The 21,538-nt window shown below is 38.3% G+C and overlaps 1 protein-coding gene and 1 long non-coding RNA gene across 3 annotated transcripts in view; one reads left to right on the top strand and one right to left on the bottom strand.

The window, feature by feature from the left end:
- Positions 1-9,335, bottom strand: part of DKK2 (dickkopf WNT signaling pathway inhibitor 2) — a 112,663-nt gene extending 103,328 nt beyond the window's left edge. The window contains exon 1 of one of the 2 annotated variants that reach the window (XM_084973263.1): positions 9,176-9,335. Coding sequence is in view for 1 of the 2 variants with exons in the window: in XM_003129269.5 (XP_003129317.1) it covers positions 7,973-8,194 (222 nt within the window). In the remaining variant the exon portion in view is untranslated. Of the gene's footprint in view, positions 1-7,972; positions 8,933-9,175 lie in introns of those variants that run through there. The other variant, XM_003129269.5, reaches the window with a different exon arrangement.
- LOC110262177 (uncharacterized) lies at positions 1,295-13,937 on the top strand. Its single transcript, XR_002346839.2, has 3 exons — positions 1,295-1,351; positions 6,395-6,500; positions 13,819-13,937. It is a non-coding gene; the product is annotated as an uncharacterized LOC110262177 (long non-coding RNA).
- The last annotated feature ends 7,601 nt before the right edge of the window (positions 13,938-21,538 follow it).

The following is a 21,538-nucleotide window of genomic DNA, read 5'->3' as shown; positions in this document are numbered from 1 at the left end:
GTTTCTTACCAGCTATGAACGCTTATTGGCATATAGTTTCTTTCCAATATATTAAAGGAAATTAACCACATACTTCACTGAGATGACTTCCACTCTCAAACATTAAAACATCTTCAAATTACCTGAACCATGAAAAGAAGAACTCAAATGAAACAAAAAAGTAAAGGGAATGGAATGGGAATAATGAGCTTCAAATTTCTGGGTCCTGTTAGCAGGACAGGCTGACGCAGAAAGAGGGTCATAAATCTTCCAATTCTCAGCAAGCTCTTTGCACTCCAAGCACTATGCAGAAAGTGTCAATAAGCTTGCCTTTGCACAGGCTATCTTACTTTGGAGAATATCAAATTAATGCTCTTGGCAGCAGACTCTAACATGTTGTTCAATTATTTTGGTTCCTGTGTTTAAAAAACTAATATTGTTGTAGTTGTTAGGGCCTCTCCCTATCGTGATTATATTTTTAATGTCTGGTATAATTTTGCTTCTGTGTAATTTCACCAATTATTCAATTATATGATGTTTTGCTTACTAAGACAACATTGACTTACTATCCCTTTTAATGTGAACATTCAGTACAAGAAACATGAGAGCATGTGTGTATGTTTATTTTGTTCTGTCTTACAATTCTTGGCCTTGGTATAACTGCGTTCATTTGTTTCCTTCATCTACATCACTTGTTTAGTAACTCCTGCCTACCTTGGTGGGGGAAATTAAGCAGCCACTTTCTATTTGGTACAGGAGCACTTGACCTTACTTATTTCTGTAACAGCTGTAGTAGTAATGACATCAGGACAATGACTAAGTGCACTTTCCTCTTTGTCCCTGTTGACCAGTAAGATGAGTATTACGACTATGGTTGCTGTTGTTATTGTTATCCTATTTCACAGATTTTTTTAAAGAAGTACCAAAGATTAAGTGGCTTTCCCATAGACGTTAGGCTAGTCAGTGCGAGCCAGCCAAATTCAGAAAAATTCCCTTTGGAATTCTATTAGGAAAATGTAGTGCTGCAGCGCTGCTACAGATAAACTGATTGTCTGAAAAGCAGCTAGGAGGAGTCAAAAGTAAAGAAAACGCAAAAGCAATAGCAGCCTCTAAACCTAGACAGTTTCCCCTTTTCTGATCTGAGTGTGAGGGATATCAGCCAAGCCGACATAAAGTCATTGTAGAGAGGCCATTGAGAAGGCTTCCACTTGGCTGATGTCCATGGGTACGTGATGTTACTTGGATGCAGGAAGATGGGCACTGGGGACTGTGGGGTGGTTACCATGAGAAGAGAAGAGAAAAATAGGATTTATGCAATAGCATTCCCTTCTACGTGGGGCAGCGCTAATGGGAAAGAGTAGGAGAAAGAAAGGTATGTGTGTCTTTCTTATTGACAGTGAATTATCCCTAACAGGGAGGCAAGTGAAGGCAGAGATGAAAATAATGTACCACTGTGTGCCTGCCATTGTATCCATGAACTGCTAACATACTCTGGAAACTCAGAATGGCAGTTGGCAACAATAGAGGGTTTAGATTTTGCTGTGGTTTTTAATGAACCTAGAGTTATACCCATGTTATTAGAAAATAGAAGAGGGAAGAGTAAAATAAAGGTCCATGTTTCCTCTTAAGTGCATGTTGTATAGGTATTGTTTCTAAACTGTATATAGCAGCATATTGACGCAGCTTAGCCTGGTTAGTTAAATGTGCACTACCTCTCTTAGTTAGGTTCATATTTTGGCTTTCTCCACTTACTGCCGTATGACTTGTACAAATTTCACAGTCTCTCTGTGTCTCAGGAGAATTATTGTTTTATAATTTATAAATATAAGGACGATATTAGGACTTGCTTCAGAGGGAGAATTTTTAAAAGTTAATTCAAATGAAGCAATTGGGGCAGTTCCTGGTACAGAGTAAACAATCAATAAATTAAACCTCTTACTATAATTTGTTTTATAACTACTTGCAAGCCTGTTTAAGGAAATAATACAATCTGAAAAGTTCCCAGAAGAAAGAACATTCTCATGATAAAGCATGGTATGGAGAACAAACATTTTTTAGGAGTTGTTTGGATGGATCCAGTCCCTGCCCCAATCATGACACTTCGTTTTGCCACTTAATATACTTATTCATTCATTCATTGTGTTTATTTGTTGCTTTAGACAAACTGAGACAGTGAAAATGTTGAATGATAATTAAATATTTAAACTTAAGCCATTATGTGCCAAATTATAATACATAACTAGAATCAAGCAGTTAAATTAAATACCATAATATATTTCAAAGGCTATTTGATGCACATCTGTCCCTTTTATCTGACTCTGGGAGAGAGATAAGTAACTTTTAAAAATACTTAGTACTTATGTGTTTTTCTGATTTTATTTCTACATTTATTATTTGGAACACATAGATAAACCAAGCTAGTGTTAAGAACTCACAAATATAGTCTCTTATTCAGGTTCAGTGGTTGTGGATAAATGTTAGAATAATACTTCTGTTTCTAGTGCTACATAAACTGAGTTTATAGCGATTCAGATGTGATATTGAAACCCCCTCTGCCTTAAAGGTGTCTGATTTAATTTACCATTACAAAGACAAGGATTTATGGGATGAACTCTGCCTAAGGACTCTGATTAGATGTTGGTGTTTGTTATTAATGGCTTTCCTTCCTTGGTTTGAACCCAAAGAAGTGGGCAGTAACCCAAAGCTGTTAGCATGAGACACTCATTGGGAAGCCACTATTTAAATATTTGGATGGTGACTTTTCTTCCTGTGGACAGATGTTCCTACAAAAAAAAAAAAAAAAGTCTCTAATATTTTTTATCAGTTGACCTCTGTATTTGGGAGAACGGGGTATATTTAACCCCCAAAAGATAATTAAAGAAAAACATGTTGTTCTCTAGTTTCTAGAAAGAGGGGACAAAAGAAGAGAAAATTAACATCTACTTTCCTTAAACAGCAATACTAAATTTTTATTATACATCCTATCTTTACTCTTTCCATGTAATCTTAAAGCCTACACAACACAAAAATCTATCTATTAATTATTATTAATTTTGTTTTGGAGGGGTCGCTTCAGATTTTTTTTAAATGACTCAATAAGAGTAACATAAATATTGCATAAATCTTTTCAGTGATTGGATAGTTAACTAGAAGCAGCTTTATCTCCTTTTTGTAGATGCGTACAAGTGATGAGAGGTATAATGAAGTAAAATGACTTAAAAAATAAGGGTCACCAGGAAGTCATAGACAGAAATAAGATTGTAATTCATTTTGATGTTACATCAATACCAACAAATGAACAGCCAGACGAAACAGAGTCTTAAATAGTCAACATATAAAAGGCCTCTATAATTTAACAGATTGTTTTAATGGGCATTTAAAATGATTGTGCATAGAAAAGAGCAACAATATTCTCCTAGAACAGAATAAATCAGTTATCTTTCTATTGCATTGCTTTCTCTACTTTAAAATGATAAGATTTGAAACATCATGGGGAGGAGTTAGTATCGGAGAGGACTACTAAGGAAGATTGGCAGTTCAAAGTCACAGCTGCAATGAGTTTCGGTAACCTTGTCCTTTGCACCCTCTCCTCAGTACAGAGATAAATGACGGATGCCCCCCCCCACACACACACACCTAGAGTATCATTAAAATACTTTTCTTTCTATTCACAAGTTAACCGTCCCTCGTGTCAACCATCAATTCTCCATTATCCACAGTGAAAAAAAAGAAACCTCAATGTAGATTATTTCAAATACTTTTTATTTTGAAAAATTTAATTTCAAAAATGATTTGCTTTTCTGATTATGCTTGGCATCAGTTGATGTCCAGAGGAGAGAGCAAATATTTATCCTCTAGCAGGGGAGAGTAGGGCTGAGGTTTTTTGTTTTTTTTTTTAAAAAAAGTCAGATCATTTCAGAAAGTGAAGGGATCACCCACAGAAAATAGGATGGGTAGTTTATTTCAATGAGTATTTTTATGAGTGTTTGTGCATGCAAATAGATGCAGCATTTTCATTAAATAAAACACAATGTACAAATATTAGTGTTCTCTAACTTCCAAACTTCTGTTTCAATGAATTTCAAGTGTGCTTTTCTCACAACAAACTTCATCCAAACCCTTATCCTTCATCCAAACCCTTATCCTTATCCAAATTATATCAGAAAATAATTGAATCCGAATTTACATTAAGCTAGTTTCTGCTTCTTTTTTTAATAGATACAGGCCAGGAAGCTTATCTACCTTTAAAATATAATTATTTTCCATAGTTTCCATAACTTTTAAAAATACTTCAACATCATACAACATTGTGTTCAAATTTATCTGCCCGTCTCATAAAGGAGTAAAAACTAAACGAAGCGATTACAAATACATCCACAAGGTTTTTCATTAACCAAAAAAATCATTGTTAATTGCAAGGATAAATTGATTTTATACACTCCTTTTTAAAAAAATTTGTGTTTAAGGTGGCCTCTGAAAGCCGATATCTCACACTCAAGGGGCAATGTCGAGCAGCAGTGTACTTAATCAGAATTTATTAATCCACATGATATTGAAGATTTTGTTTAATATTACTTTTGATATAGAAAAAAACTTTCAAGTCTCTAAAGATTGAAATATATAAATACTGACACATATGTTAGTAATAGTTCTGTAATCTAATTTATCCCATCTACATGTACATACACCCACTATGTTTTAAAACCCATGAATAAGAGATGCAAACGGACAATCAAACCAAAACATTAATGTGAATAATTCAGCAAAATCATTTTTGCTACTACTGAACCGATCACCTGAAAACTAAGACATTCGATTTTTTATGTCAGTTTCCAATCAAAATTCATAACTGTGTCTTTGAAAGCAAACCTAAGAATGAGAATTGTAATATTTCTGGAGAACAGTGCATTTTCTCTGGGAGTCTTCTAAATCTTTCCTGAAATTTAAAGGCAACTTTTCCAGAAGTGATTTACAAATAATCTACCTTGGAACAGGACAAGAGAATGTTTAATTATAAATGAGAATGTGTCTTTACATGGAATCAGGCTACGGTGCATCAAAAAATCCTCGGGACCCATTTAATCTTATTTTCAGTTTTGTAGATTAATGAATTATTAAATTTATTTGATAATTTCTTCTGCAACAGCAATAATTTTTTAATTCTCTATTCTGGAAGTAAATCAGGAAAAAAAGATAATTATTCAGTGTTCACATAAGGAAAAGAATACCAAAGTTTCTGACAGTCTGCTTGAAGTTTCACCTTACAGTCTCTTCTTGTTCTTGTATCTCTGATATGCATACAATTTAGCATCATCAATCAAAGATTGGGAACAGGGAGACAGACGTATTAGGCCTCAGGATCACACTACATAATTAGCTAATCTTATCAGTTGGCATTTTACTTACACATTTCAGCCAATTGTATTTTTCTATTATTATGGAAAAAAATTAAGCTCAACTACATTTTACCTCTAAATTTTTTTTCCATAAAAGGATATGGTATGTTCCCTTTTGAACAGTCCTTTTAATTTCTATTCCATTATTGAAAATAAGAGTGCTAAGAATTTGGAACCGCATAACTAGTGGAAGAAAGAAGATAAAGAGACCCTTCAATATTCAAAGAATTCCTCTTCCTAGTTCAAAAAAGAAAGATTTCTATTTGTTACTTCATAAGAGTACACATTTTAGATCACTCAATAAACTAAACGCATAAGAAGCCAGAACATACAAAAAATAATCCTCTTATTTTCCAGCTGTCTTCTTGTGATTCGACTCAAGGTTTCATTGTACTTTACCATTGTCTCTAGTAAGTTGCAATTTTCTCACAAAGCTAATGTCAAATTTTAAGGATCCTGTATAATGGGTAAATATAATGACATATTCCATAGAACCACTAAGTTATGGAGAGCATATAAGATATACAATTGAAAAAAATTCAACTCATTTATAAAATAAATCCATCTTCAATTTGAAGACATGCAAAAAATAGAGTCACAGTGTCTTTAAGGAGCAGATATTTAGAGAGATAGAAAAATAAGCAAACATTTTATACATATTTATATACAGATATACTATCAAAATACAAAGGGTAAGCCAGGTTCTGGAGTTCACTCTACAGTCTACGGCTAGTGGCAGTCCTGACATAACACATAATTTAACTGAGGAACGTCAGGTGTTACGGCCCAATGGTTGACGGAAAGAAACTCACAGAACGTATGTGGATTAGAATCAAAAGGAACCTCAAAGATCATTGGGTCCATCCCTCTGTTTATGACTGAACTAAATAAACACAGATCTTTTCAACAACTGATAAGGTAATCACTGATAAGGTAATTTGAAGTCAGTGATGTTTGAAAAAAAGTTTGATGATTTGGACTGAGAGCATCTTTTCTTTGTAACCTTTGACCCATCCCAGGATGAACCTCTAAGAGAATGTTAAGTCCATTCCTTTTGAAAATGGAAGGGTGTTTCCCAGGGAAGAGAAAAAGGAAGGGAATGAGAGCGGTCTTGTAAGTATAAAGGTATGTGCACGTGTGTGAGAATATGCACAGGGCATGTATGCAGGTAGTGTGTATGGTGATGTATAGTTATTATTTCCCTTGAAACATTAAAAAAAAAAAGTTCTGATATTGTAGACTTTGTATTCGAGAGGAGAGCCCAAATGTTTGACGTTTCAAAGCCTAGGAAGCACTCTGGAATGCAAAACTAGCAAAACCTGCCCTGTGAGCGGGCAGTAGGGGGCCAAGCGCAGCAGTCTATCCAGGACTGCCCGTGGCTGTCAACCTTCACCCTGCCTCCTGCGTTGGGGTATACTGAGCCACACAGCTGCTGCAGCAGGCTCCTCTCATAAAACAAGGAAGCCCAACATCTGTGGGGCAATGAGCCGCCTTCACGGTTTGACAGTAGTGTTGTGTGAGGTGGCGGTGCTGTTTGGCAAATTGGCTTTCAGTTTTTGGCTTCTCACAAAAGGAACGGAAGGGGGAGCTGCAGCGGTTCCCGGGGCCCCCAGGGCCCCCTCTCCTGGCCGCTGTGCGCTGGCCGGATCTGGTGCTGAGTGCGCACGCTCCTATCTCTCTGTGTGTCTGTGTAACTGTTTGAGTGACTGTCAGTCTATCTGTCTGTGTGACACAGACAGAGATGCTCGAGGAAAGTTTCCTCTGGTAACTTATACCTCTAGAGTTTGCCTTGCTATGTTGCAGGCACCCTGGGCTTCCGCACCTATGATGCTGTCATTGTCACTTCGTTAGTTTGATTTCTTTGGATGATTTATTACAATTCTACAACGATGAGAAATGCACACCTATTGAAGTTTTCTGTATGTGACCTTACTTCATGGAAGTGAGAAAGTGGCTGGAAAGGAAGGATAACCTGAAAAAAAAAAAAAAAAAAAAAAAAAAAAAAAAAAACCCGGTAACTTCCCCCTTCAGATTGTGAAGTGTAATGGTTAAGAGCTTAGGAACTGGACTCAGACTGTCCAGATTCGAATCCTGCTCTGCCACATACACTGTGTGCCTTGGGCAAGTAGCTCGTACACTGTGCCTAAATTTCTTCATTTGCAGGACAGGGATAGTAACAGAGCCTAGCTCATGGGTTGTAAAGATTAAAAATGTATTAAATGCTTAGAACACTGCCTGCCGCATAATAGTTGCTATGTATTAGCTATTAACATCATTCTCCACATCGCTGTGTTAAATGTGGAGGACCATTCTGGCCACTTTCCCCATCAATATGCACTAGATCTCAGTACATGCCCATATCCCAAAGCAGAGATCAACGTACCCTAACCCTCCCGCTTCGCCGCCCTCTAGACACACGTAGCCACCCAGCCACCCTCACCCATGCAGACCTGCTTCTGGGAACCCCTCCCCAGCTGTCTAGCGCGCCACACCTGAGGGCGCACTAGGAAGGTCGAGGGCCTCAAAGGCAAAGGAAGTGCTAGAGCGAGCCAGCCCCTATCTCTTCGGGCTGGAATGTATTTGGGGTATTTTCCTACCTGCCCCAGGTTTTTGCCCTTCTTACTGCCGCCGAAAGCCAGTCCTTGGTATGTGCCCGCAGATCGATTGGCGGCCTGGGCAGGCGTCTCCCCGCCCAGAGAGGACTTGATGGAGTTGAGTTTGGCCCGCGAGCTGCCGAACTGTGAGCTCTCCACCATCAGCACCGCGGCCAGTAGGAGCAGGCAGCGGGAGGAGTCCTTGCCCCGCATCAACACGGCCATCTCCCGGCGACGGGTCTCCGGGGAGGCGCAAAGCCCGCAAGGGTACGGATGCAAAGGGAGGGAGGACCCCAACACTAGTCCCTTCACTCTGGGTGCTGGGACTCGCGGACTCTGTTCCCACAACCCCACTTGACTTTGGGGGCCCAGCACCGTGTGAACTCAGTCTCGCGCCTCAGACCAGGAGAGAGCGCGACCCAAGCAAGACCCGCTTCTCCGCCAGGGCAGGAAGTTCTGCAGTAACTGGAAGCAATCAAAGGCGAGGCGCCTTCTCGCCAAGGAGGCGTGACCCGAGGTGCAAGAAGACCCAGCCCCACAGACCGACCGCACAGCTTCCGTTGCTCCTTGCCCCGCACCTCCAAGATCCCGCCCGATTCTCCACGGTCCAATCCTCCTCAATTCCTCAAGAGGTCCACATTAGTTCCTTCTCCTTCGGCCTCAGTGGAGTTTTCTCTCTTTTCCTTCCCTACCCTTTATGTCTCAACCTTTGCAGGACATAGTCCCCCTTTTCAATGTTAGCGGGAACTATAATGGGGCATCAGGAATCGCCCCCAGACCGGACCCTTGGAGTATGAGGCCCGCCGCCGAGGTCCCCCTAGTACGCTCTCACAGTCGCCCTGAAGCGTGGTATTCCAGTTCACCACCCGGCAGCAGCCAAACGCTGCCAGGAACCCTGCGATGCCCTGGGAGTGGTCTTGCGCTCTGCGCGGTCTGCCTCTGTCTCCCTCTCACCGACTGCTCTCTCACAGTCTCTCCCTTTGCTTTTTATAGCTTCCCACGGTGGGTTGTTTTTTTTTTTTTTTTTTTTCCTCCGCCCCCAATTCAAGAATGACAAAGAGTGAAAACGTTTCTATCACCCTCCGCGTCCCCGCCCCCTCTTCTCTTCTGCCTGCGGCTGCTCCTTCTGAGACTTCCCCTCCTGCTTCTCCCTCGCCCCCTCTCACTCCACCTCCACCGTACAGCAATTAAGAAAATAGAACTCACCCTTAGAGGAAATGAGGGCTCCTAATTCCTAACAACCGCTCCGGAGGGTGGAAGAACTTTTGAAAGCAAACGGAGGGCAAATTTGGAAGCGGAGAGAGGGGAGCTGCCGCTGTGCTTCGCTACCACTGATACCCTTTCATGGGTTGCTCAACTCATCTCCAGTTCCTGACTCTAAGAGGAGCACTGGAAAAGCCCTATAGAAGTTTGAGGGAAGTGGGCATCTGGGAGTTAGTGGTCTGTGTACGCTCAAGTTGGGTTTTAGCCTGTGCCTCCCGGTGGATGTATGAGGTTGACACTGTACTGGTGCGCCAGGGGCTGTCCAACCGATCCAGATGGGATGGGGGCTCTGGGAAGAAAAGTACCAGAGAAGAGGGAAAGATACCCCCATTCTCCCTCTCAAGAGGCATTTAGGACTTTCTTGTCTCCTCCCTCTTCACCTCCAGCCCCCGATCCCTGCAGACTAGCAGCATTTGCATATATCTCTGAGGATCTGGGGGTACTGGGGTGACCCCAGTACACTTTGAGTTTTGAAGCTCACAGATCTACCGGACATCTTTACCGCCCCATGGAACTCCCCGCTTTGCAAGGAGGAAATCCCAAACAGGAATGAACGGGGGAAAGGAAGCCTCTGAAGTTCTGCTTTCTGCCTCCCAACCTCTGGGAATTTCATGGGAAGCCTTTCCTGCCAGACCCGGAGGCTCCCCAGGTCCGGCTCTGAAAAAGTCTGGAGCGTGAATGCAGGCCTGTGGCACTTGGGGGCGCCAGCAGCAGCTGATGAGCGACGTGCCGAAGTACTGCAGCAGAAGAGCTGTCCCAGGCAATCTCCCTGATTGGAGACCAAGGCTTCCAAAGCAACGCGAGGGGCTAGGAAATTGTTACCTTTCTCCTTCTCTGGAGCGCTAACCTGTGCACAGAGAGATACAGGCAGCGATGCACAACTTGGCGGCTACTGCTGGGGAGGAGGCTGCTCTTTCCAGCCCCACCCTAGAATTTTCAGATCTGAATTCCCTAGCTTTCATACCTGATCCTGGCACACATCACATCCATATCTACGGTAACAGCACCTACCGGGGGTATACCGTCAACACTTCCCTATGTGAGAACATTAATGACTCCTTTCTTTTCCCAAGAAAGGGATTAGGTCTACAGTGCGAATTTATAGCTGGGCTCTCCCAGGCTGCACCAGCTTTGCATATATCTCTGCCCTGTTCTGTGAGTCTGTCTGCCTTGGAATTCTTCACTTTCAGAATGATTTTTCAATTTCTTTTTTAATACACAAGCAAAAGGTGATTAAAACCTGAGGAATACTCAGACATGTTTTCTTATCTTTGGATTGCCTTGTACTTCCTCAGGGTAGAGATGTTCCCAATAAATTTCTTTTCACATTATAAAAATACACACAGGAATAGATTTGTAAGGACAAGTGAAGCATCCCAGGCACTGTTAGAGGGCAAGGAAACTGAATTACACTCTATAGATAGGGACTTGGAATTCAATGCTTAGACTTTAAGGGAGGTTGTATCTTTTGCCTTCATTGTGATTCTGCCAATCTGAAAACATCAGAGGAATGGATAAAATTAAGTTAGGAGGCTACTTACTGGTTTGGATATTTTTCAAGAGTGTTTTAGAACAAAAGAAAAAGAGAGCTAAATATGCAAACAAGAAATCACTCTACCTCCACTGGAAAAGTATGGATATCTACCAGTTGCTGAAGAACCAACTCAAATGAATTAAAAGAAAATTTGAAGGTAGTCTGCCTATTTCTGTTGGTTCTCTCTTTTCCACCAACCAAAATAAGACACCACATAGTCAGACCTAACTCCTGTCATATGTTAAAAAGAAGTAGTGTAAAGCTCAGCATATTTACATTCAAGAAACCTCTCAGCTCTGGATATCAGGATAAAGAGATTATCTTAGAGGTTTACACAGGACCCTACAAGTTCCAAAAGCAAATTTTACAAATTCAGTTAAAAATCAAAGTTGACAAAGTCACTTTCACAAACATTGTACCTTTTATACAAAACAAAATCATACTGTGAAATCAAATGCTAAAACATACACAGCTATGCCTTAGGCTGAAAAGGAGGTAAAAACTAACTTCATTCATGATCCAAACGCTCTCTGTAACCTGGTGTAGAAGACAGGAACAGACACACATACTCCATATGCAGACAAGTAGATGTGCATACACAAAATCAACTAACTGCAAATAAACATAATCCTTAGAATTACTGTCATAATCCCACATGTGCTTTCTCATGTGTGTTTTCGTAAGTATGAAGATACAAGCTTCATATCCTACTTGGAAAAATAGATTTGTATGCCTTTTTCAATAATATCATTAGGGAATAAATATACAAAAATAACACTGTATGGAAATAAGGGTAGGGTCTCCTTGTCCAGAAGAAAGTGCCTCAGTGGACACTTTCTCCTTTGGCCATGCTTTCCTTCTTCTCCCTGCTCCTCCAGCTGTGGGATCTTTTAGATTCCATAGAAAACCCACAACTGTTTCAGCAGTTCCTCCTGTGTCCTGGCGTCCTTCTGAATACTTAGGCCTGATGTAAGCTGAGTGTATATATCATTGCCTTATTCTTGTTTTTCATCCTTCTATCTCTCTCTTTGCATTATAGCCACTTTCTACAGTAGTCTGTTTAGCAATTGTTCATGTATTCACTGTATATTTATTAAATTTAGGGCCTTCAGGATCCAAAAGTGGGCCTTGGCCATGGAGAGGCTTACAGCCCCTGTGAAGGCCTTGGCTTACTGAAATCTGCCTACACCCCTCTCAGGGGTTGCTGCTATGAGCTTTCCTTTGTTCTCATCCACCACTGATTTCTGCCAATCTCAGTCTCTCAAGGGTATCTGGAAATTCCAAGCTGGGTTGAATTCATATGACTAAAGGAATAAAAATATTAAGAATGTTTCCCAGAGTCTTCCCATTTCTCATAAGTTACATGTACATTTTAATAGCGTACAGGGAGACTTTGTGGTTAAACCCAGAGAAATGACACTGGCTGTGGTTATTTTAGGTAAGAAGAATTGTACTGTAGCAAATTTGGAAAGGGAAAGTAATTTTTCATAGGGCCCATATATCCCCAAATCATCTTGTTCATGAAAGACGGATATGAAGCATCTTCATCGTGTTGAGTGTTAAAAGATTAGGAAAGTATAGTTTCATGGGTTTCCTTTCTCCATAGTAAACCATCCTACAGAGTCGCCTGTTCTAGTAGTACTTACGTCTTGCTTTTTTTTTTTTTTTTTTTTTTTTTTAGGGCCACACTGGTAGCATATGGAAGTTTCCAGGCTAGGGGTTGAATCAGAGCTGCAGCTGCCAGCCTACACCACAGCCACAGCAACACCAGATCTGAGCAACATCTGCAAGCTTCTCTGCAGTTCACAGCAACACAAGATTGTTTATCCCACTGAGTGAGGCCAGGGATTGAACCCTCATCCTCATGGATACTAGTTGGGTTGGTAACCCACTGAGGCACAACAGGAACTCTCACCTTTTGGATCTTATCACATGAGAATTTTATGTTTCTCACTTTGTCTAAGGAAAAACAATACCGTATGTTGGCATCAATAACATTTTAAATAATTTGTAATAAATGAACATTAGCACAGGTATTGTGAGTTTTTGTGTTTCTTGATAGGACTAATTTCCATTCCAGATATGAAAAAATACATCTCTTGTTCTATGCCTGCCATAATTTCAACTATTAACTCTTTTCTGACTTGATCTCCTAGACACTAGAACCAGCTAATGCGAGAAAACCTTGTTAATCACATTTGAGGCACTAGCTGTGCTTGACGCAAACATGTACAAGTGAAATGGTTCAAGGGATTTTAGAGCAAATCAATCAGAAACATAACTTCTTAGCCAAAAGTTTGTATTTTGCTCCCTGATACATCAATCATCTGCCACCCAAATGAAAGAAATTCATTGAACAAATCCCTTCCCTAGAGCCTGAACCTAACTAATAAAGAACATGCAAATAATACAGTCAGAAGTGCAAGTAGACAAACTTCTATTGATTCTTGGACATGTGAGTGATATTAGGTGGAACTGAGATTAGAAATAATCTCCAAATACTTAACACCAAACTCTTCCTTCTGTGATGCACAATATCTGCCTGTTCTGCACATCACATATCTTTCATGGTGGTCCACTTACTCTTACCAATGAGCTCTGGCGGGCTGTTTCAAGATTAATCTTTGGAAACAGCACTATATTTGGTGGTGAAAGGGAAATATGTTTAATTCTTAAGAGAGGTTCATTGCAATTTTCAAGAGGAAATATCATCTTGAACAACAAAACAGCTTTTAGATAACCTTGACCAATGTTTTCAAAATTCTGTTCCTTAGACCTCCAGGGTTCTGTAGAAGTCCAACACAGAAGTTAGAACTGCTGTACTCTTGGAAAGATTTTGAGGGAGAGGGCTCCAGCAACATGAATTTTTAAATTCCTGTTTGGCTCTTATTTTTGTTTGGGAGAAGGGTGTGTTGGCTGGTGAGTGGGTGGGTGGGTTGGTTTTAACCAGCCAGACAGATCTGGAAGCAACAATGGGTTGGGCAAAATATTCTATGAGTTCTCAACCTGACAACAACAGGATGGATTGATTTCTATCCTGTTATTATTACAGATTATTTCCAAAACAAACATTACTCAAATGGGGAAACTACTGAAAACCTCTCAACTTCTCCAGTCACAAATGATCACTTGAAGTAAAGAACATTAAAAAATGGAAAAGCAGGGTAGCTAATCCAGTCATGGTAAAATGTGTCTGTTTCTGGGCACTTATCTGAACGTATATGTAGTGAACAAAGCCATATATGACAAACCCACAGCAAATATAAAACTCAATGGATAAAAGCTGAAAGCCATCCCACTAAAATGTGGAACAAGACAAGGATGTTCACGCTCACCACTGTCATTCAACATAATATTGGCAGTCCTAGCCACAGCAATCAGACAAACAAAAGAAATAAAAGGCATCCAAATAGGAAGAGAAGAGATAAAACTGTCACTGTATGAAGATGACATGATACTATATATAAAAAACCCTAAGGAATCAACCCAAAAACTACTTGAACTGATCAACAAATTCAGCAGGTAGCAGGATATAAGATTAACATTCAGAAATCAGTTGCATTTCTGTATACCAACAATGAAATATTAGAAAAGGAATACAAAAATACAATACCTTTTAAAATTGCACCTTAAAAAATCAAATACCTCGGAATACACCTGACAAAGGAGGTAAAGGACTTATATGCCGAGAACTATAAAACGTTAATCAAGGAAATTAAAGAGGATGTAAAGAAATGGAAAAATATTCCATGCTCCTGGGTTGGAAAAATTAGTATTGTAAAAATGGCCATACCACCCAAAGCAATTTACATATTCAGTGCAATCCTTATCAAATTACCCATGATGTTTTTCACAGAACTAGAACAAATAATCCAAAAATGTATATGGAACCACAAAAGACCCAGCATTGCCAAAGCAATCCTGAGAAACAAAAACCAAGCAGGAGGCATAGCTCTTCCAGACTTCAAGAAATATTACAAAGCCACAGTCATCAAGACAGTGTGGTACTGCTACCAAAACAGACAGACAGACCAATGGAACAGAATAGAGAGTCCAGAAATAAACCCTGACACCTATGGTCAATTAATCTTTGACAAAGGAGGCAAGAACATAAAATGGGAAAAAGAAAGTCTATTCAGCAAGTATCGCTGGGAAACCTGGACAGCTGCATGCAAATCAATGAAACTATAACATACCCTCACACCATGTACCAAAATCAACACAAAATGGCTGAAAGACTTAAATATAAGATAAGACACCATCAAACTCCTGGAAGAGAACATAGGCAAAACATTCTCTGACATCAACCTTATGAATATTTTCTCAGATCAGTCTCCCAAAGCAACAGAAATAAGAGCAAAAATAAACCAATGGGACCTAACCAAACTGACAAGCTTTTGCACAGCAAAGGAAACCAAAAAGAAAACAAAAAGACAACTTACAGAATAGGAGAAAATAGTTTCAAATGATGCAACAGACAAGGGCCTAATCTCTAAAATAAACAAACAACTGATAAAACTCAACAGCAAAAAAATCAACAACCTAATGAAAAAAATGGGAAAAACGCCTGAATAGACATTTCTCCAAGAAAGATATACATATGGCCAACAAGCACTTGAAACAATGCTCAACATCCCTGATTATCACAGAAATGCAAATCAAAACTACCATGAGATACCACCTCACACCAGTCAGAATGGCCATTATTAATAAGTCCGTCCACAAATAACAAATGCTGGAGGGGGTATGGAGAAAAGAGAACTCTCCTGCACTGTTGGTGGGAATGTAAGCTGGTACAACCACTATGGAAATCAGTATGGAGATACCTTAGGAAACTATACATAGAACTACCATATGACCCAGCAATCTCATTCTTGGGCATATATCTAGATAAAATTTTCCTTAAAAAAGACGCATGCACCCACATGTTCTTTGCAGCACTGTTCACAATAGCCAAGACATGAAATCAACCCCAATGTCCATGGACAGATGATTAGATTAGAAATATGTGTTACATATACACAATGGAATACTACTCAGCTGTAAAAAAGAATGAAATAATGCCATTTGCAGCAACATGGATGGAACTAGAGACTCTCATCCTGAGTGAAGTAAGTCAGAAACAGAAACATATATCACTTATATCTGGAATATAATCTACAGCACAAGTGAACCTTTTCATAGAAAAGAAAATCATGGACTTGGAGAATAGACTTGTGGTTGCCAAGAGGGAAGGGGAGGGAGTGAGAGGGACTGGGAGCTTGGGGTAAATAGATGCAGAATGTTTCCTTCGGGATGGATTAGCAATGCAATACTGCTGTGTAGCGGTGGGAACTCTGTCTGGTCACTTATGATGGAACATGTAATATGAGAAAAAAGAATGTATACATGTAAGCGTAACTGAGTCACCATGCTGTACAGTAGAAAAAAAATACACATAAATAAAAGATAAAAAAAGAAAAACCTTAACTGTAAAATAAATTGTGGCACAGATTGAAAAATAATGGGAAAACTACCTGCAAAAAAAATAAGGAAATAGGTTCCCAAGTGGCAATATGAATTCCATGTTTGCAGCATTACCACACTTGGTAACAGGAACATAAATTGTGTTTAGTTTATCTTTAAATGATCATTTTGTAATAGATCCTACCTTTTAATACTCTGAGAATAGTCTCCAATGCTTGAAAACATTTTGAGGTATGGAAAAAATCAAGATATTAAACTTCAACCAGTTTAGGTAACTGACTTGGAAGACATAACAATAATAGAATAATAATGATAACCAAAATATATTCAATGTGTCAGGCCTGTTAGGTACTTTATATGTATTACATGTATTATCTCTTATTTACATACCATAGTTCATGCCTTTAAAACAATGTGCAATATTCAAATACTTCTGAGCAAAGAGTAACTTGCCACACGGCAGGCAAGTTGTAGATATAGATGCTCAGTTATATCAACAGTGTGCAGTGCACCTAAAAAAAGCCAACATTATCAAAAGGAAATGGAGGTGCCTTTGCACCATTGCATTAGAACAATATACTGATTCCTCTAAAAGAGCCAAGATAAATCACTTGGACTACACATAGCACCAAGATTCTTAGTAAATGAGGACATATATTACTGATTCAACTAATATATTAAAGCCTCTTGAAAACTGAATGATCATATAGCAGAAAACCAAAAAGTCTCTCTGCTATACTGATGATATCTTTGTCTGCTCTGGCTGCTATAATAAAACACTACAGACTGAAGGACTTCAACAATAGATATATATTTGCTTATAGTTCAGGAGGCTGGAAGTCTGAGATGGAGATATCAACAGGTTTGGTTTTTTCTGAGGTCTTTTTCCTTGGCTTGCAGATGGCCCTTTTTGCACTATGCTGTCCCTTTGTTTTTGTCCAAATTTCTTCTCCTCAAAAGAATACACATCGTATTGGATTAGGGCTCATTTCCAATTAAAGAGCCCATTTCAACTTAATTACCTTTTGGGAAAGCTTATCTCCAAATGCAGTTACATTCTGAAGTTCTAGGGGTTAGGGTTTCAACATATGAACTTAGGGAGGGGGCATACAATTCAGCCTACAGAAGATGCATTTATAGACATAGTGCATGGGAAACATTTGAGGAAAGAGTAACATTTCTGCAACTCTGCTGGAGTTCCTAAACTTAAGGTGAGAAATGTGTCTTATGTCCACTTAAAAGTGTCATTTAAATTTTTCCTATACCATTTGACCTCTAGCCTATGTTAATGAAATTAACTTCCTCACCTTCCTTCTGTGTGAATTATGGCTAAATATGAACTCAGCTGACTGAGCCTGAATGTGACTGTCAAGATTCCACTGGGACCCTGAAAAAGGAAACAAAAAGTACAAGCTATTTGCCAAGAAGATAAGCTCATTTCTGTATTTAAAAACAGCGCTTTATTAATGAAAGATGGAAGCAATAAAATACAGGAGTATGTGATACAAAACTGAAATCACTGGAGATCAAAGAAAAAGGAAATGGCCATCAAAAATAGAGTGATCTAGCAATCAGCGCGTTGTTCTGTTACTAACCTAATTTGTCCACTTACTTAATTTGATTTGTTCAATTTACTCAGTAAATTAATAGTCACTTGGAATCATGGTAACTTTAATTAATTCAAGGCAGTGCTAAATATGTAGAAGCAGAGGGAATATCTAATTTCACTGAAGTTGCTTATGAAATCTTTTTTTAGTACATGTGCACTTTGACCACTTAGTTTTTAAATTATCAAGAAATCTGAGTTAGAATAAGCTCAGATTTAGGTGGGTTTTTTGGTTTGTTTTTTGGGTTTTTTTTTTTTTTTAGTTGTTCTTTCTGAAATCCATAAAATACTGTAATACTATTTTGGTTCTTAGTGTCAAGAATATATGTGCAAATAATCAAATACTATCTCCTAGGAGTGCCTGTTGTGGCTCAACAGAAATGAATCTGACTAGTATCCATGAGGACATAGTTTCCATCTCTGGCCTCACCCCATGGGTTAAGGATCTGGCGTTGCTGTGAGCTGTGGTGTAGGTTGAAGACGTGGCTTAGATCCCACGTTGCTGTGGCTATGGTATAGGCCAGTGGCTACAGCTCCAATTCAACCCTTAGCCTGGGAACCTCCATATGCCATGGGTGTGGCCCTAATAATAATAATAATAATAGTAATAATAATAATCTCCTAGAACATAACAGCTGTTTTCATGTTTTAAAATTGGGTTAGCCTTGTTCTCCAACAAAAATGTTTTATATTTTAATTAACAAGAAATAATTTTATAACAATGTTATAACATTATTCAAATTTTAAAAACAATCCCCTTGTTCTATAATATTGAATACCCTTCCCCCTCCACTTAACACTGGAGCTAGCACTGGGGCCAGGGATATGCCAAATAGGACACTTTCTAATGTGAAAAGTCAGGATACATTTATAATATATTTTTTTTCTTTGGTAGGGCAGCATCTTTAGCATATGGAGGTTCCCAGGCTAGGGGTTAAATCAAAGCTGTAGCTGCTGACTTACACCACAGCCACAGCAATGCCAGATCTGAGCTGTGTCTGCGGCCTACACCACAGCTCACAGCAATGCCAGATCCTTAACCCTCTGATCGAGGCCAAGGATCGAACCTGCATCCTCATGGATATTCGTCAGATTCTTAACCCACTGAGCTACTATAGGAACTCCCATTTATAGTCTTTTAAGCACCACTTTCATGTTCACAGAATTACATGATTTTCCTTCTATATGTTTACATATTTCCAGAAGGTCACTCATTAATAAAGCCCACAAATTCTGATCAAAAGTTATATTTGTTACAACCTAATACTCTTCATTCTCTTTAGCAAAATGTATTAACACCTAAAACTGTTAAGTTTAAGTTAATTTGTACACTGTCACTCATTTGTTACACACTATGCCGTCATGTATTCCCAGACTCAACTTCTGGGAATTCATGATGGCATAGTTTTTAAACTCCTCTTTACGAAACCAGAAGAAGATACTAGGATAACAGAACCAAAAAAAAAAAAAAGATAGACTACAACTATAGTATGATTAACCGAGTGAGCACACAGAAACAATTACCTAATATTCCAAAGCACACTAAAGGAAATGAAGAAGAAATTGAAATTATCAAAAACACCATAGGTCAGAATTAGAACAACTCATAATAATATGTCTCAAAATAAGAAAGATTTAAAAAGAAATGTAACAAGAAAAAATTTTTTTTTCCTGGACCCATGGCACACAGAAGTTCCTAGGCCGATGATTTTGAACCTGTGCCACAGCAGCAACCTGAGCGACAGCAGTGATAACACTGGGTCATTAACCCACTGAGCCACAAAGGAGCTCAAAGAAAAATCATTTTTAGAAACCTAGATTTAATAAATCTTCTAAAGAGAATCTTTGGGAGAAATATCAGATGAAGAGGAAGGATGTTTATAAAGCAAGAAATAATGAAAATGGTTTTTTAAAAGAGTTCAAGAAAAATAATAAATATAGAAATGGGAAAAGCTGATTGGACATACTTATAATAGTTTCCCCCAAATAGGAAACCCAGGCAATAGAACAAAACAAACACTAATTAAAATTATTTAAGAAAATGTTTTAAAATAACATTAACAAAAACAAAAAGATTTGAAACTAGTTATGATAATGCAACACAGGAGAAAGTCAACCCAGAATAGACAACTTCATAACATATTCTACTTAAACTACTGAACTTGAAAATAATGTCCTTTGGCAAGTAAGCAAAAAGATCATGTCACTCTTATCAACCACTGTATAGTAGGATACAATCACGTAACATATTTAAGATATTCAAAGGAAGAAAATGGTAACCAAGATTTTGAATCAAGCTAAACTGATCTTCACATACAAGAGTGCCAGACAAAGTACTGGTACCAGACTTCATATACAAGAATACCAGTGAGCCTATAAGTCAGAGAATATTATCACATAAGCCCTCCCTTAGAAATTCACTGGAAAATAAGATTTAGACAGCCACAATGACTAGGGAGACACTGAAATAAAGAATGATACTAAAAATGCAGTCACCTGTGCAACTAAAACGTCAGGATGGTTTTCAGAGAGACACATGTATTATATAATGCCTATATGCAGTAACAAGTTATGCAAGAGAAAGAGTGAGCAATAACACATGAATGTGGATGTGAAGAGATCTTAAATAAGGTAGTAGTAAATAAAATTCAATAGTCTTTTTAAACAATGAATAAATGGGATTTATTCAGAAATGTAATACACTTATAGGAAATCAATTAATGTTTTCCTACTATATAATAGATCTAAGGAGGGAATAATATGATCATCTCATAGATGCAGGAAAAAGCATTTGGCAATACCTAATCAACACCATTCATGCTAAAAATTACCTATAGAATGGAAATTTATGGAGATAAATAGAGTTGATCCTTGAATAAGATAGGTTTGAGCTGCATGGGTCCACTAACATTCAGGTTTTTTTTTTTTTTCAATAGTAAATACCACAGTAGTCCTACCGGATCCTTGGTTGGTTAAATCCATAAATACAGAGGGCTGACTATACATTATACTCAGATTTTTTTACTTCATAGACAGTCCGTGCGCCTAACTCTCCCACACTGTTCACAGGTCAACTGTATAGGTATAGTTATAGGTAAAGGGATAGAGACAGATATAGAGATAAAAAAGAGATAACTGGGACAGAGATATCATTACAAGTTGGAATCCTTACTTAAGAGAATCACTTAATGCTTAAATAAGAAAGTCAGAAACAACTGATTGATCATCCTCTTCTTATTGTTAAGTCATTCAGTTGGAGAAACAGAAATCAATTATAGCCATAAGAATTGGAAAGGTTAAAGTAAACCTACTTCTATTTGCAGATAATATAAGGAAATATTTGGAAAACTTAAAAAAAAAGGAATTTACTAAAGGATCAGTCTTTAAATTTACTGCTGAATAATCTCTAGTCTTCATATGTAAGAAAAAAATTATTTAGAAGTCATAACAGAAGCTAAGACCTCATGTCAATTGCCAAAAACAAATAGTATAATTCTTAGGTAAAAACATAATATGAAATGCACAAAATATATACTTTTAAAAACCAATGCTCTGGAAAGATTTTTTTTGAAGTGGGCTTAAGCCAATTGAAAGTAATATAGTTTTCTTCGAACACAAGACTCGACATTACAAAGATATCAATTATGCCTGAATTAATTAGTATGTTTAATATGATATCAATAAAAATGCATTATGTTTC

The sequence above is a fragment of the Sus scrofa genome, chromosome 8 (assembly GCF_054392235.1).
Source record: "Sus scrofa isolate SSC_HxYL_T2T_F1_AM1 chromosome 8, Sscrofa_HxYL_maternal_Yorkshire_Landrace_v2.0, whole genome shotgun sequence".
Taxonomy (NCBI): domain Eukaryota; kingdom Metazoa; phylum Chordata; class Mammalia; order Artiodactyla; family Suidae; genus Sus; species Sus scrofa.
This window is presented reverse-complemented; position numbering and strand designations above follow the sequence as displayed.